This window comes from Megascapheus bottae, chromosome 1 (genome assembly GCF_031878675.1).
Source record: "Megascapheus bottae isolate mThoBot1 chromosome 1, mThoBot2.hap1, whole genome shotgun sequence".
In the NCBI taxonomy this organism is placed as follows: domain Eukaryota; kingdom Metazoa; phylum Chordata; class Mammalia; order Rodentia; family Geomyidae; genus Megascapheus; species Megascapheus bottae.
Window position 1 is genome coordinate 3,826,489 of NC_143509.1, and position 16,571 is coordinate 3,843,059.

A 16,571-nucleotide genomic window follows, 5' to 3' on the forward strand; every position below is an offset into this window, starting at 1 on the left:
GTGGCCAGGCCCTAGGCCAGGATGAAGGAGAAACATGCGCAGAAATTCCCACACCCCAGCAATGAGAATTCTGCGCATGCGTGTGTGTGTGTGTGTGTGTGTGTGTGTGTGTGTGTGTGTGTGTGACATTCTCAGGGTTTTGTGCTTTCGAGGCCAATGGTCTACTACTTGAACCACACTCCCCTCCTTTCTCTGCTTTAGTTTATTTTTTAGGTCATAGATGTGTGTGTGTGTGTGTGTGTGTGTGTGTGTGTGAGAGAGAGAGAGAGAGAGAGAGAGAGAGAGAGAGAGAGAGAGAGAGAGAGAGAGAGAGAGAGAGAGAATGTATTAGGGAATGAACTCAGAGCCTGGGTGTTGTCCTTGAGCTTTTCTTGCTCAAGGCTGGCACTCTACCACTTGAACCATAGCTCTACTTCCAGCTTTTTGGTGGGTCACTGGAGATACAAGTCTTCTGGACTCCTTGAATGGGCTGGTTCAGAACTGCGGCCTTTGCATCTTAGCCTCGTGGGTAGCTGGATTGCAGGCATGAGTCACTGCATCCAGTGTGCCACACACATAAAGACGACGTCCAGGATGGCCTCATCAGAACTCCTATTTTTTGAGGGTGGGTGGGTGGGCAGGGGAGGTTTTATCCTTGAGTCTTGGGCTCCCTTTCCTTTAGGGCCGCTCTGGAGCAGATGGGGCTCGGGGCATCCCAGGAGACACAGGGCCTAAGGTAAGCCTTGTATTAGGACAGGGTGGTGGTAGAGACTGCTTAAGTCACGGGTTCAAGGATCAGCTGGTGGGCTGGGAGTTTGGCCTAGTGGTAGAGTACTCACCTAACCTGCAGGAAGACCTGGGTTCGATTCCTCAATTCCCAGGACTAGCAAAAAAAAAAAAAAGACTCAGCTGGTATCTCTTTGCCCAGGGTGATCGAGGTTTTGATGGCCTGCCAGGGCTGCCTGGTGAGAAAGGAGAAAGGGTGAGTAGATGATTCCTATACCCCCATGGAACCCCCTCTTTTTTTTCACAATTCAACCCCTCCCCTCCTCCCTTGCTGTTAGCCTCAAGGCTGCAGTCCAAATCTTCACCTGCCTGTGCCACCTTCTTCTCTTTTTGATTGGTGCTGGTCCTGGGGCTTGAATTTAGGGCTTGGGTACTGTGCATGAGCTGGTACTCTGCCCCTTGAGCCATGCCTCCATTTCCAGCTTTTTGGTGGCTCATTGGAGATAAGAGTCTCCCAGATTTTCCTGTCTGGGTTGACTTTGAACTGGGATCTTCAGATATCAGCCACCTGAGTAGCTGGGATGAGAGGCGTGAGCCACCAGGGCCTTGGCTTCCACACTCCTCTCTTCTCCTGCTGAGTGTGTGGGTGTCTCCTTTCCCATCTCCCCTCTGTCCCCCACTCTAGGGTGACTCTGGCCATGTGGGACGACCTGGCCCCCCAGGAGAAGATGGGGCGAAAGTAAGTTTACAGGGGACTTTGCGGGGGTGGGGAGATCTGGAGGTTCAGACCAGCAATGAGGGAAGAATTTAAGGACTGAATTAGGGGTATTTTGGGGTGTTATCAAGTGCCTCTAAAAGGACATGAGAACTCAGACCTGACTGTAAGAACCAGAGGTAAGACAGATTGTAAGTCCAGGCCAGGCCCCAGTTGCTCATGCCGGTAATCCCAGATACTCAGAAGGCTGAGGTCTGAGGACCATGGTTCAGAGCCAGCCAGGAAAAAAGAGTCCCTGAGAGTCTTCCTCCAACGATCCAGCCAAAAGCTGGAAGTGATGCTGTGATTCAAGTGGTAGAGCGCCAGACGAGCACAAAAGCTCAGAGACAGCGCCCCAGCCCTGAGTTCAAGTGTTGGGGACTCTGTTACAACTTAACTCTGAGATCCCTCATTTAGGGGGGGACAGGGCCTCCTTGATGGGGGGGCTTGTACCCCCCTCCTAATGTTGACCCCTTCCCACAGGGAGCAGAGGGGCCTCCAGGGCCCACTGGCCAGGCTGGGGAGCCGGTGCGTATCAGCCCCACCCACCCCTGCTGGGGGTGGAGAGAGAAGGGGGAGTCTCTGTCCCTGGAAGACACAGGTGCACAGAAAGCTGAGCTCGTACCCCACTTCTTTGCAGGGTCCCCGAGGTTTGATTGGCCCCAGAGGCTCCCCAGGACCCCTGGGACGCCCGGTGAGAATGTCACTGTCTTGTCTTTTTCACTTGCCTGTCTACTTTTGTCTCTTGACATCTCATCTCAGGCCGTCTTCCATCCTCAGGCCTCCATTCTCCATCCTCCATCACCCTCTGTCTTCCATCCTCCATCCTCCGAGGTCCTCCACCCTCTGTCTTCCATCCCCTGCCCCTGGTCTCACATTCTTTTCCCCCACCTCCCCAGGGAGTCACCGGAAGTGATGGGGCCCCCGGTGCCAAAGGCAATGTGGTATGTATGCGATCCTCTGACCCCCGTGATCTTGGTCCATGCCAGCTACCCATCACCTCAGCTTTACCAACGTGAGACCCCCACTTCCTCTGCAGGGACCTCCAGGAGAGCCGGGCCCCCCCGGACAACAGGGGAACCATGGGTCCCAGGTTGGAATTGCCTTTCCTAGCAATGGGGTAGGGGTGGGGGATGATCCACTGAGACCCTAGGCCTCTCCGATCTGGAGACTCACAGTCCTACCTTACTCCATTCTCTTTCCATCTTTGCAGGGAATCCCTGGCCCGCAGGGACCCATTGGTATCCCTGGGGAGAAGGTAAGTCACCTTCCCTTCACTGTCCCAGCACCTCAAATTTTCCTCAACTCTGTCATTAGGAAAAGCCCCTCCTGCTTTTCTGTCAGTCCTGGGGCTTGAACTCAGGCCTCAATGGTGTCCTTGAGCTTTTTCACTCAAGGCTAGCCCTCTCCCGCTTGAGTCACAGCTCCACTGGCAGCTTTTTGTTGTTTCATTGGACATAGAGTTTCACAGACTCTCCTGGCCCAGGTTGGCTTTGAACCCCGATCCTTAGATGTTAGCCCTCGGCGTCGCTAGGATTATTAGAGCCCTGAGTGTCTAGTATCTGGCTAGACTTGATTTTTCCAGACAGACTCTCACTACCTTCCTCCTGCCTTAGCCTCCTGAAGGCAAAGATTATGGGCATCTATCACTATGCCCTGCCTTCCTATCCCTTCCTTCCCTCCTTCCAGCACAGACTCACACAGTGCTCTTGTTGGGGAAGGGGCAGTGGGAATGCAGAGGCCCATCTGGGCCAGTCACACAGGGAGACATTGTCTGGGCACAGCCAGCCTGTTCCTGTCACACAGGGGCCTTCTGAGACTCCAGGGCATCTGTGTCCCCTCTCTTTTGGCACACAAGTTTCTTTCCGGGCAGATCTGATTCGGGCTTTGTCTCCTGCCAGTTGGTATTCCCACATCCATCCTCTGCTGTGTGGTGTTAACCATTTGGGCAGCTGGGACCTTAGAGGGATAACCAGAGTCATGCAATCAGCCACAGTGTTTCTTTCTGGAAGCTGACTGGCTGGGCCGGGCCAAGGTTTCCGCCTACTGACCTGGGAAGCACTCCTAGGATGTAAGGGTCACGCCATCCTTTTCAGATGGGAGTAAAGTGTGTGACATTTAAAGAAAGGAGTGTGTCTGGGAAGCTCCCAACTCCTCCGACACACCTCTCACACTGACCTTTGTCCCTAGAACCCAGGGCCTTGCCCACACTAAGAAACTGCTCTACACTTAACTCCCTCGATTTTATTTAAATTTAAACGTTGTAATAGTCTATTGGAGGTTAAATGTCGCATGGACTTTCTTACCAGGCTAGCTTTGAACCATGATCTTCCCATCCCAGCCTCTTGGGTTGCTGGGATTACAAGCCATGGGCCCAGGTCCCCAGCTCCCTCCCAGGCTTCAGATCAGTGATGTCAGCTCTCTGAGGAGGAGGAATTCTGAGGCTCAGAGAGGGAAAGGGGCTTTTCTGGTGTCACATGGCAAGTCTCAGTAGAGCTGGCTTTCCTGGCCAGCGATGTGTGGGGATGAAGGGGTCCTGCCTGTTGTGGAACCCCAGCCCCTCGGAGACACTCCGTTTACTGCTCCTCCTCTTTCAGGGCCCCCCTGGAAATCCAGGAATTCCAGGTGTCCCGGGAGCTGAGGGCCCTCCGGTGAGCAGCAGGGGTTGGGGACAAGGAAGAGAGGGGGGGCAGGGAGGCTGACAAATGTTGGGTCTCTGATGACCCGTGGTGTGTTTCTCCTTCAGGGCCATCCAGGCCATGAGGGACCCACAGGAGAGAAAGGGGCACAGGTGAGTGGGCAGGAGGATGGGAAGGAGAAGGAGGAAGAGGAGGAGGAGGAGGAAGAGGAGAAGGAGGAGTGGGGGGGGCCTTGGAGAGGAGGAGGAGTGGGGGGGGCCTTGGAGGGGATGCTGGGAGGGTGGGAGACAGGATGGCATTGACCTTGTCTTTCAGGGTTCTCCGGGCTCAGCAGGCCCCCCAGGTTACCCAGGACCTCGGGGCGTTAAGGTAGGTGACACGGGGTTTGTTTGTGTGTTTTCTGGAATGGGAGGGGTACCCGCAGGTATTAGTACTGCTTTCAGGGAATTAGCTGGGTCAGAAACTTCGGGGTGTTTGTTAAGAGAAAGGAAGAATTGGCTAGGCCAGGTATAATGTGAATTGGGGTTCAGATCTTAGCAATGAAACAAATGTTTCTCTGGATTCTCAAGGGGCCTTTCAGGCGCTTTACTCCTTGAGCTGTAGCATCACTTTTGGCTGTTTTCTGAGTAACAGAGTGGAGATAAGACTGTCACAGACTTTGATGCCTGAGCTGGCTTTGAACTTCAGTCCTCAGATCTCAGCCTACTGAGTAGCTAAGAAGACAGGCCAGAGCTATTAGCACTTAGCAGAAATATTGGAAGGTAGACACAGCTTCCCAGAGGTTTTTTTTTCCCCCTTGGTGCCAGTCCTGGAGCTTGGACTCCGGTCCTGGGTGCTGTACCTGAGCTTTTTAGCTCAAGGCTGGACTTCTACCACTTGAACCACAGCTTCACTTCAGCCTTTTATTAGTGGTTCATTGGAGGTAAGACCCTCACAGATTTTCCTGGCTCAGGTGGGCTTTGAACTGTGATCCTCAGATGTCAGCCTCCTGTGTAGCTAGGATTCTAGGCCTAAAGCCATGAGAGCTCTGCCTTATTATTACTGTTAATTATTCTTTTTTTTTTTTTTTTTTGCCAGTCCTGGGCTTAGGCTCAGGGCCTGAGCACTGTCCTTGGATTTTTCTTTTTTTTTTTTTTTTGCGCCAGTCCTGGGCTTGAGCTCAGGGCCTGAGCACTGTCCTTGGACTTTCTCAAGGCTAGAGCTCTACCACTTGAGCCTCAGCACCACTTCCAGCTTTTTTCTATGTATGTGGTACCGAGGAATTGAACCCGGGTCTTCGTGCATGCTAGGCAAGCACCTTAACCACTAGGCCAAACTCCCGGCCCCTATCCTTGGATTTTTCTCAAGGCTAAAACTCTACCACTTGAGCCTCAGCACCACTTCTGGCTTTTTCTAAGTATGAGGTACCAAGGAATCGAACCCGGGTCTTCGTGCATGCTAGGCAAGCACTCTACCACTAGGCCAAACTCCCGTCCCTACTGTTAATTATTCTTGATGAATAAATATTCCTAATCTCCATGTCTCCTTTAAATTATTTTTTGCTAGTCCTCGGGCTTAAATTCAGGGTTCCTGAGCACTGTCCTTGAGCTTTTTTAAGGCTAGAGCTCTACCACTTGAGCCACAGCACCAATTATGACTTTTTTCTATGTATGTGGTACCAAGGAATCGAACCCTGGTCTTCCTCCATGCTAGGCAAGCACCCTTACCACTAGGTGAAACTCCCACCCTTCCATGTCTCCTTTGTAAATCAAGATTCTTGTAGGTTGTATGCAAAAAGAAGGTATGAGATAGGTGGGGCTCATGGCTCCCTGTGATTTCTGCCATTTACTTGGGGCTTTGGGCCACAGACTGCTGCAAAGCTTAGGTGGTAGTTGAATTCTGGTAACTTGGTTGGGGAAGTCAGAGGCCAGTTGTAAACAAACTTTGTTTCCTTGTAAATAATGAAATTACCCTGGGTTAGAAATAGCCCCAGTCTCTAGATAGTTACCTTGTATTCAGGGGTCATTGCTGGTGGCCCTGGAGTGTCCTTGTCAGCCCAAGTGTGTATGCCAGGGGACATTCCTGCCAGAAGCCACTAAGGACTCCTTGTCCCTGCAAATGAAATCCATGGCTTAGAAATTTACCCTTCCTAGGCCCACAACCCAGAGGGGCTGCTGGGGGAGGGGGGAGAGTGAGGGTGGGAGGGAAGGGGGAGGAGCAGTACCAACTGGACTGGAGGGGGGAATCCCTCCCTCCCAGGTCTCCCCTATTCTGCTCCTCTTAGATTTACTTGTTCTGGCTGTTTAGGGGAGATAGGAGGGGATTGGGTCAGAATCTAGAACATTCTTTCCTCAGAGGAGACTGAGAGGTGATTTACTTATTTTTCAGGGTACTTCTGGAAACCGGGGCCTCCAAGGAGACAAAGGAGAGAGGGTGAGAAAAAGAGGGTTTTGTGGGAGGGGAATGGTAGGTAGGGAACCCCCACAATGGGCTCCTGGCTGAGGCTCTGACTTCTGGTTTCTCTGTCTGTCTGTCTGTCTGTCTTTTTCTTTCAGGGAGGTGATGGCTTTCCTGGCTTCAAAGGCGATGGAGGGCTAAAAGGCGATCGGGTAAGCTGAGCTCCAGATAAAGGTTTTGAGGACTAAGATGGGGCTTGAAGAAACAGTAAGGATACGTGATATTCAGTGCGTGCGTGTGCGTGTGTGTGTGTGTGTGTGTGTGTGTGTGTGTGTGTGTGTGTGTGTGTGATTATATCAGTTCTGGGGCTTGAATTCAGGGCCTTGGCTTTTTCCTTCAAAGCTCGTACTCTGCCACTTGAATCACAGCCTCTTTCCCAGCTTTTGGGTGGTTCACCAGCCAGGACCATCTCATAGACTTTGCTGCCTGGGCTGGCTTTGAACCGTGATCTTCAGCTTCCTGAGTGGCTGAGGTCATAAGCCCCAGCCACAGGCTCTAGCTTCAGTGTCTCTCTCTCTTTTCTATTCCAGGGGCAACCAGGACCCCCAGGTTCCCGGGGTGAGGATGGGCCCGAGGGGCCCAAGGGCCCTGAGGGGCTGCCGGGTGAAGAGGGTGCCCCAGGAGCAGCTGGGGAGAAGGTGGGTTAATTTCAGTTCATTCTGATCTTGGCCTTTTTCGGGGTGCTGCAGACGGACCCCAAGTGCCCTGACAGGTGCTCTTAGTAGCTCAGCTGAGCTTCTCAGAACAAGTCTTGCTCATATCCTCATCCCTTTGCCACCGTGTGTAGTAACCATCGTTATTATCATTTTATAAGCCAGGAAACAGAGATTGGCCATAATTGCAATGACCTTAGCTCTCAGCAGGACTCGAACTCACTCTCTCTCCTCTAGCTGCTTCACATATCCTGACCTTTCCCCTCCCACCTTCAGCTGGCACTGTCTGACCTTTTGTCTCATCATTTCTTGGCAGGGAAAACTTGGGGTACCCGGTCTCCCTGGTTACCCAGGACGCCCAGGACCTAAGGTAAGAAGCCAGGGAGCTGGAGGTTAAGAGACTCAGGAAAGGGACTCACGGCTAGAGGTCCAGGCATTGGTCTAAGGGTTGAGCTGTGCAACACTGGTAGTTCACGTCTATAATCGCAGCTACTCAGGAGGCTGAGAACTGAGGAGTGCAGTTCAAAGCCAGCCCAGGCAAGCAAGTCTGTGAAACTCTCTCTTATTTCCAATTAAGCATCAGAAAAACAAAAGTGGAGCTGGGGCTCCGATGGTAGAGAGCTAGGCTTCAGTGAAAAAAAACAAACAAGCACACAGACAAACATTCAGGGACAGTGCCTAGGCCTTGAGTTCAAGCTCCAGCCCCAAAGCAAAAATGGCACACATTCCTTATTTAATGTGACTCAGATTGCGCCAGCTGCTGAGCCAGTGAAGGAAGCTGTATCCGTCTGTTTTCTGTCATTATAACCCAGTGCCTGAGGTTTGTTTAGCTCAGAGTTTGGAGGCCGAAATTTAAGATCAGGTTGTCCCACAGATTTGGCCTGGCAAGGGGCCCCCTGGTCACACCCCCAACAGGGTGGATGGCCTCAATGGGGAGCATGTGTAAGGGGGAGTATCTGTAGCCAGGCAGCAAGAGAGGAGGGTGCAGTGGCAGAACTGATATTGGAGGGGTGTCGTGTCCAGCACACTCTCTACCAAGGGTATGAAAAGGGGGGACACCCACTTAGCCAGCTAGCTCAGCCCCATCAACCCTGGTGGATAATGGAGGGACAGAAGTCACAGCCAGGTCATCCTTTCATCCCTGAGGGTTCGAAGTTAGACAGTGAGTTACTCCCCACCCTGCAGTGCAGGACACACCTTCCTATCAGCTCCTGTGATTAGGCCCCGCCCCTACCGCCTAAGTCCCGCCCCTAGCACGCTAGGCAAGCCCTGGACCACGCCCTCAGCACGGAGCCACGCCCCCTCCACCGGACTACACCCCCAAGTCACACCCAGCATTTGACCACACCCCTCACACCCTAACCATGCCTGTGGTACATCTAGCAATATCCCACACCCCCTAATGCCCAGCCAGATTCCCACGCTCATCGGGACACGCCCACCCGCCACAGGCCACGCCCACCCACCAACTGACCACGCCCACAATTCTGGGCCTTGCTGCATCCCTACTCTTCCCCTGCCTTTTTCTTTTGTGCCAGTCCCCCCGAGGGTTGAACTCAGAGCCTGGGCACTGTCCCTGAGCGTTTTTTACCACTTGAGCCGCAGCACCACTTCCAGCTTTTTGGTGGTTCATTGGAGATCAAGGGTCTCACTGACTTTCCTGCCCTGGCTGGCTTTGAACCTTGATCCTCAGATCTCAATCTCCTTTTACAAGCATAGCCACCCATGCCTGGCTTAGTTCTGCTTTTGTAGAGCAACCCTTCCAGTGAACTATATTAATTCCTTTAGTGATTTTCCTGGAGTTCTTGTAGTCATCTTGCTTTTGCAATTTGTATTTCTAAAGCTCTGATAATTGTGTGTGTGTGTGTGTGTGTGTGTGTGTGTGTAAAATCACAGGATTCCTGATAGCACGCACAGGACATAAATGGCATTGGGATCACATTCAAAACACTGTAGTGACGTAGACATTCATGAGCGTTTAAGAGAAGCTCCCTTAGCCAGGCATGGTGGCTCACACCTGTAATCCTAGCTACTCAGGAGGCTGCGATCTGAGGATCACCATTCAGAGCCAGCCTGGGCACTAAAAACTGTGAGACTCTTCTCTCCAATGAATCACTAGAAAATGGGAAGTGGCGCTGTGGGTCAAGGGGTAGGGCAGTAGCCTTGAGCTGAAGAGCTCAGGGACAGCGCCCAGGCCCAGAGTTCAAGCCCCACAACTGACAAAAAAAAAAAAAAAAAGAATTGCTCCTTTAATTTAGGCTGGCCAGAATCTAATCTATTGGCTATAGGACAGGGCATCAGGGGATCAGCCTGTGCAAAGGTCCTGAGGCCGAAATGTGAGAGTATGTCAGGGAGACATGGAAGAAAACACGGAAGGAGACATTGTGGCTGGAATGGAGGGAGAAGGGCACAGAGGGAGGGAGGGGAGGCTACTCTGGAAAAGCCTGGGGCTGGAAGGACCCAAGGAAGCCACTGGAAAAGCCCTAAAAGGAGGGGCACCCCCGGCCAGTTTTAACTCTCACTCTTTGTGTCTCTCTTATCAGGGGTCCAGTGGATTTCCAGGTCCTTTAGGACCATTCGGAGAGAAAGGAAAGCGGGTGAGCTGTGAACCTGGGAGAGGGAAGGGTTTGTGGAGGGGAACAGCGTTTGTTGGCGCGCCCTCCAGGTGGGTGCTGGGCGTGTGTGTGTGTGTGTGTGTGTGTGTAAGCTTCTGAGTAGTGTGTGGCAAACTGTTGTGCTTCCCATCCATCCTATTTCTGCTTTCTCCTCAATCAATTTGCTTTTCAGGGCAAAGCAGGACAGCCAGGCCTAGAAGGAGAGCGAGGACCACCGGTAAGAAAACAAGGAGCCCTGACTTGGTTGCGTTTTGGGGAGGGAGAAGGGGGGCCGAGAAGGGTGTGGTGGGCTGGGAGGGGCAGTGTCATGGCTGCGTCACTCCTGGTCTCTGGGAGTGGTGTCACCTGCTTTGTTTCTGTGCAGGGTTCCCGAGGAGAGAGAGGACAGCCAGGGGCCACAGGACAACCCGGCCCCAAGGTAGGGGTCACCAAGGCCGCCCCACCCCCTCCCTCAGCCCTTCAGCCCCCCACCCCAAATCCTTCCTTTCCAGCTGTGGCGTGAGTCTGTTTGATTTTGTTCTAGGGTGACGTAGGTCAGGATGGGTCCACTGGAGTTCCTGGAGAAAAGGTGAGTGGGGGGGGGAGAGGAGATGGGTAACATTATGGCCCAAATTATGATGGTTTTAGTGGATTTATAAGAAGTGGAAGAGCCGGGTGCTGGTGGGAGTGGGTCATGTTTGGAATGCTAGCTACTCAGGAGACTGACAATCTGAGGATCCTGGTTCGAAACCAGCACGAGTAGAAATGTCCGTGACACGATTAACTCCAACGAACTACTCAGAAAAAAGCTGAGAGTGGAGCTGTGACTCAAGGGGTAGAGTGCTAACCTAGAGCAAAAGAAGGGACGTCGCCCAGGCTCTGAGTTCAAGCCCAGGCTCTGAGCTCAAGCCCAGGCTCTGAGCTCAAGCCCCATGACCAGCACACACACACACACACACACACACACAGAACACACCGTCAGACAGCTCAATGTACTGGAAGCACTCACAGTGATAATGATTTTGTTTTGAGATAGGGTCTCTTCTGTATAGCCCAGACTGAACTCTTTTTTCTCTCTCCTTCCCTTCCCTCTTTCCTTCCTTCCTTCTTTCCTTATATTTTTCTTTCCTTCTTTCTTTTCCTCTTTCTTTTTTTGGATGTGTGTGTGTGTGTGTGTGTGTGTGTGTGTGTATTTGGTTTATTGGAGATTAGAGTCTCAGGGACTTCCTGTCCAGGCTGGCTTTGAACCTCGATCCTCAGAGCTCAGCTTCCTGAGTGCTGGGATTGCAGATGGGCTTTACCACTCCTGGCTGTATGCTGGTTTGGAATGGGGGGCTTGGGGAGAGTGTAGCAGGAGTAATTCAACAGCAACAATATTCATTTCTGGTTTCATTTCAGGGCCTCCCTGGTCTGCAAGGCCCCCCAGGATTCCCTGGGCCAAAGGGGCCCCCTGTGAGTAAGGTCACCCTGAACTGGTGGGGTCCAGTGGGAGGGGACCAGGAAGAGGATGGCTCTATCTATACCCCAACTCTTATACATTACCTCTTAGGGTCCTCAAGGGAAAGACGGGGTATCAGGGTACCCTGGACCGAGAGGAGAGTTGGTAAGTGAACCTTTGACCCCAGACTTTACCAGACCCTCCATTTCTTCCTCTCCCGTGCTCACCCCCACATTTAATGTTCTCACCAGGGCTTCCAAGGTCAGACAGGCCCACCTGGACCCGCTGGTGTTCTGGGCCCACAGGTAAATGTGGATCCATGAGGAACAACCCCTCCCCTATTTTGTACCAACTGGGGGAACTGGATCTCTGATGCACCCCCACCAACCACTCTCACTCATGGTGTGCCCTTTTCCTGTTTAGGGAAAGGTTGGGGACCCAGGGCCCCTGGGTGAAAGAGGCCCCCCAGGGCCCCCGGGACCTCCCGGGGAGCAGGGGCTCCCAGGCCTGGAAGGCAGAGAAGGCCCCAAGGTGAGTGCATGGCCCCACGGGAGACGTTGAGATGTTGGGTGACTGTCCCTAAAGTTTCTGATGAAATCTACCTATGACTTGGAGGGACTCAGATGCCTAGATTGGTGGGGGACAGACACCCCATCTCTGTAGACTGACCCATCTCCCTTGTACTTCTGCAGGGCGAACTGGGCCCCCTCGGGCCTCTTGGGAAAGAGGGACCACCAGGACCCACAGGCTTCCCTGGTCCCCAAGGAGCCCCCGGTGACCCGGTGAGTATCATCTGGGGTTCCCCCCACCCCCATTATGTGCGTGGTTGGGTCTGCGAAGCAGAAAAGAAGCTCAAAATGGGGGCAGCTATGGTGAGGGTTCCCAGGAATCCGTATTCCTGGGAATATGGCTCGGGGGACTTGCAGGGTGAAGGTAAGACATGGGGTTCCCTTGTGGGGGTTCATAACTGTAATCCATTCTTTCCCCCAGGGACCCATTGGCTTGAAGGGTGACAAGGGGCCCCCTGGTCCCATCGGGGCCAATGTAAGTACAGCCCACATCTTTCTGCTGGGTGGAGAGTGGCGTAGGGGCCTCTTGGGGTACCTTCAAAGCTGGGCCTTGACCATGATTAGAGGCTTAGCCACCTTTGGGATCAGACAGACCAAAGACACCCAGTTTTGAGCCATTGGCAGGGTAGTGGAGTCACTTAGAGAAAATTGATTTTTTTCCTCTTTCAGCTGGCTCACGCCTGTAATCCTAGCTACTTGGTGGCTGAGGTCTGAGGACTGTGGTTCGAAGCCAGCTGGGGCAGGAAAGTTCATGAGATTCTTTTTCCTTTTTTTTTTTTTTTTTTTTTTTGGCCAGTCCTGGGGCTTGAATTTAGGGCCTGGGCACTGTCCCTGAGCTTCTTTTGTTCAAGGCTAGCTCTACTACTTGAGCCATAGTGCTATTTCTGGCTTTTTTCTGTTTATGTGGTATTGCAGAATTGAACCCATGGCTTCATGCATGCTAGGCAAGCACTCTTCCACTAAGCCACATTCCCATCCATCATGAGATTATTATCTCCAATCACCTGCCAAGAAACTGAAAGTGAGGCTGTGGCTCAAATGATAGAGACCTAGCCTTGAGCTCCAGAGCTCAGGGGCAGGCCAGTGGTGCAATGAATAATGCATCTGACTATGGATCAGAAGATTGTAGGCTCGACTCCTGGCTCGCTCGGTAGTGCACGTCTTCTTGCTAAGAGATCTGAGGATCAAGGGTCAAAGCCAGCCCAGGCACAAAAAGACCTGAGACTCTCACCTCCAATTAGAAAACAGGAAGTGGGGCTTGGCTCAAGGGTAGGGCAGTAGCCTTGAGCTGAAGAGCTCAGGGACAGCGCCCAGGCCGATTTCAAGCCTCATGACCCACATAAAAAAAAAAGAGAGAGAGAGAGAGAGAGCTTAGGAATAGCATCCAGGCTTTGAGTTCAAGCCTACACACACACACACACACACACACACACACACACACACACACAATTTCAGTAGGGGCCGGGAGTGTGACCTAGTGGTAGAGTGCTTGCCTAGCATGTAGGAAGACTCAGGTTTGATTCCTTGGTTTTATATATATAATGCTGGAAGTGGTGCTGTGGCTCAAGTGATAGAACTCTAGCCTTGAGAAAGCCCAAGCTCCAGCTCTGAGTTCAAGCCCCAGGCCTGGCCTCCCCCCCAAAAAAATGTGGTGACTGGATCCATCCTCTGTCATTATTATGATCCCCAGTGACAGGATCTTCACATTGGTATAACTCCATTCCTGAGGCTGCTTCACTGGTGGTTGTTTTTTCGTCAGTCATGGAGTTCGAACTCAGCGTCTGCACACTGTCCCTGAGTTTTTGTTCTCAAGGCTAGCACTCTACCATTTTGAGCCACCCCTCCACTTCTGGTTTTCTGAAGGTTCCTTGGAGATAAGAGTCCCAGGGACTTCCCTGAGGAGGCTGGCTTTGAACCTTGATTTTCAGATCTCAGCCTCCTGAGTAGCTAGGATGACAGGCGTGAGCCACCAGTGCCCAGTGGGTCTCTTGATTAAAAACTGACATAAACTGGACACCAAGGACTCTCCCCTGTCCTTTTAAGCACTCAGGAGGCTGAGATCTGAGGATTGAGGTTGGAAGGCAGCTGGGGCAGAAAAGTTTGTGAGACTCTTATCTCTAGTGAACTAACTAATCAGAAAAAGAGCAGTGGCTCAAAGCGGTAGAGGGCTAGGCCTGAGCAAAAGAAGGTCAGGGATAGCACCTAGGCCCTGAGTTCCAGCTCCAGGGAGAAGAAGGAGGAGGAGGAGGAGGAGGAGGAGGAGGAGGAGGAGGAGGAGGAGGAGGAGGAGGAGGAAGAAAATGGACATAAATGAAAGCCATTAAGTGTGTGTCATTTCCACTCTGCACCCATTTTCAGGGTTCCCCAGGTGAGCGGGGCCCTGTAGGCCCATCTGGAGGCATTGGGCTTCCTGGCCAAAGTGGAAGTGAAGGCCCGGTGGGTCCAGTAGGAGAGAAGGGGTCCCCGGTAAGTGTTCTGTCCTTCCCATCCTTCAGCACCTTTTGATCCTGGCTCCCACAAAGCCTTTCAGCCCTGACACCCTCTTTTTACTGCTCCTCCCCATCAGGGAGAACGTGGTGCCCCAGGCCCCACTGGCAAAGATGGGGTGCCAGGACCCCTGGGGCTCCAGGGACCCCCTGGAGCTGCTGGGCCTTCTGGCGAGGAAGGGGACAAGGTGAGGGGTTCGCAGACAATTGTTGGGGGGGAGGACAGGGTGGGTGGGGTTCTACTGGTCCTTACTTCTTTCCTTCCCAGGGAGAAGTGGGTGCCCCCGGCCACAAAGGGAGCAAAGGGGACAAAGGAGATGCCGTGAGTTGTGGGGATTCTAGGGGTGTATGTTCAGGTAGGCTGGGGATGTTTGTCCTGCTGAGATTTGTTTTTTGAGGGGGGTGAAGTGTGAACTCTAGGCCTGGTGCTGTCCCTGGCCAATTTTGCTCAAGACACTGAAGCCACTTCCGGCTTTTGGATGGATCATTGGAAATAAGAGTCTCACAGACTTCCAAGCCTGGGCTGGCTTCGAACTGTGATTCTCAGATCTCAGCCTCTGGAGTAGCTGGGGTGACAGGTAACTAACTGGTCACTAAGGGAATTCACTCTTCTGTCCCTTCCCCTAGGGCCCACCTGGACCAACAGGAATGCGGGGTCCTGTGGGGCATCCAGGGCCCCCGGTGAGTCTCTCCTTGTCTCAGATCCCCAGTGGGGACTCAGGACTGAGTCAGTCCGAATTTTGGTCCCCCCTCCATGGTGCCCCTCCTCCCATCTCTCCCCAATTTCTCAAACCTTCTCTTCAAACCTGCCGCCGCCGAAACAAACCCCAACGTAGTCCCCGACCTAAATTTGCCCTTGAGCTTTGACTTGGAATCTGGCCTTGTCTTGTTTTTTTCTAATGCTACCTCAGGGACATTCTACTGCAAGGTGTGTCCTTTGGTGAGGTTCGTGCAAACATGCCAGCTCAAGTGTCTCTTCCACTTTTTTTTCTTTTTGTCGGTCAGGGGACTTGAACCCTGGGCCTGGGTGCTGTCCTTGAGCTCTTCCGGTTCAAGCCTAGCATTTTGAACCACAGAGCCACTTTCCATTTTTTGGTGGTTAACTGAAGAGTCTCATGATCTTTCCTGCCCTGGCTGGCTTTGAACCGTGATTCTCAGATCTCAGACTCCTGAGTAGCTGGGATTACAAGTGTGAGCTACAAGTGGCCTAGCCCAACACATGAGCCTTTGAGAGGCACATTTAAGCCATAGCAGACTTAAACCTTAAACCTGATCCTAATCTTTCCTAACCCCAGGCAAACCCTTCTCATGGCCATAACCTGAGCCCCCAAACTGATTCTATCTGTCCCCATCTCAAACCTTTCCCTGAGGGCCCGGGAGTTTGGCCTAGTGGTTGAGTGCTTGCCTAGCATGCATGAAGACCCAGGTTCAATTCCTTGGTACCACATACATAGAAAAAAGCTGGAAGTGGTGCTGAGGCTCAAGTGGTAGAGCGCTAGCCTTGAGAAAGTCTAAGGACAGTGCTCAGGCCCTGAGAGCTCAAGCCCAAGACTGGCAAAAAATAAAAAATAAATTAAAAAACCCTTCCCCTGAACCCCTAATTGCATTCCAGAACCCCAACTTCAAACCCAACTCTGGCCCTCCTCAAACTAGCTCCCAGCCCTTTACCTTAATCCTCACCTTTGACCCTCACCCTCTCACCTTCCTTTGCTTGGACCCCCAACTTTTCTCTGCCCTTGTCCTCCTTCCAGGGAGCTGATGGGGCTCCGGGACGTCGGGGACCCCCAGGTCTTTTCGGGCAGAAGGGAAATGAAGGAATCAGAGGCTTTGTGGGTGTTATTGGCCCTCAAGGCTTACAGGTGAGTGTTTGAGTTTTTTTGGGGGGTGGCTGTTCTGATTTCCCCACTCCCTGTACCCCAAATTTGCTTCTTTGTTCCACAGGGACTGCCAGGCCCTCCAGGAGAGAAAGGGGAGGTTGGAGATGTTGGATCCATGGTAACAATTCTCAGAAAAAGCGGGGAGCAGGGGGGAGGGGCGGGAGGACTTTATGTCCATTTGGGGGTTCGTTTATAAGGGGTCTTTTTGGAGGGCTTGGCTTCAGGGCTCAAACTCTGTCCCTGAGTCCTTTCACTCAGGCTGGTGTCCTACCACTTGAGCCATAACACCGCTTCTGGCTTTTTTAATTTTTTCCTGGTTCATTAAGAGATAAGAGAAGTCTCATGGACTTACCTTGTCCGGTGTGGCTTTGAACCCGGATCCTCTGGAGTAGCTAGGATGATAAGCGTGCACTGCCTGCG

The 16,571-nt window shown here is 52.5% G+C and overlaps 1 protein-coding gene across 2 annotated transcripts in view; it reads left to right on the top strand.

The window, feature by feature from the left end:
- Positions 1–16,571, top strand: part of Col5a3 (collagen type V alpha 3 chain) — a 40,361-nt gene that overhangs the window by 13,031 nt on the left and 10,759 nt on the right. For both annotated transcript variants that reach the window (XM_090337721.1, XM_090337725.1), the window contains exons 17-47: positions 662–715; positions 908–961; positions 1,391–1,444; positions 1,943–1,987; positions 2,100–2,153; positions 2,359–2,403; positions 2,499–2,552; positions 2,673–2,717; positions 4,057–4,110; positions 4,206–4,250; positions 4,414–4,467; positions 6,466–6,510; positions 6,633–6,686; positions 7,065–7,172; positions 7,504–7,557; positions 9,731–9,784; positions 9,975–10,019; positions 10,167–10,220; positions 10,326–10,370; positions 11,180–11,233; positions 11,331–11,384; positions 11,471–11,524; positions 11,643–11,750; positions 11,912–12,001; positions 12,210–12,263; positions 14,147–14,254; positions 14,355–14,462; positions 14,543–14,596; positions 14,902–14,955; positions 16,026–16,133; positions 16,216–16,269. In XM_090337721.1, coding sequence (XP_090193847.1) covers positions 662–715; positions 908–961; positions 1,391–1,444; positions 1,943–1,987; positions 2,100–2,153; positions 2,359–2,403; positions 2,499–2,552; positions 2,673–2,717; positions 4,057–4,110; positions 4,206–4,250; positions 4,414–4,467; positions 6,466–6,510; positions 6,633–6,686; positions 7,065–7,172; positions 7,504–7,557; positions 9,731–9,784; positions 9,975–10,019; positions 10,167–10,220; positions 10,326–10,370; positions 11,180–11,233; positions 11,331–11,384; positions 11,471–11,524; positions 11,643–11,750; positions 11,912–12,001; positions 12,210–12,263; positions 14,147–14,254; positions 14,355–14,462; positions 14,543–14,596; positions 14,902–14,955; positions 16,026–16,133; positions 16,216–16,269 — 1,917 coding nt within the window. The remainder of the gene's footprint in view (positions 1–661; positions 716–907; positions 962–1,390; positions 1,445–1,942; positions 1,988–2,099; positions 2,154–2,358; positions 2,404–2,498; positions 2,553–2,672; positions 2,718–4,056; positions 4,111–4,205; positions 4,251–4,413; positions 4,468–6,465; positions 6,511–6,632; positions 6,687–7,064; positions 7,173–7,503; positions 7,558–9,730; positions 9,785–9,974; positions 10,020–10,166; positions 10,221–10,325; positions 10,371–11,179; positions 11,234–11,330; positions 11,385–11,470; positions 11,525–11,642; positions 11,751–11,911; positions 12,002–12,209; positions 12,264–14,146; positions 14,255–14,354; positions 14,463–14,542; positions 14,597–14,901; positions 14,956–16,025; positions 16,134–16,215; positions 16,270–16,571) is intronic.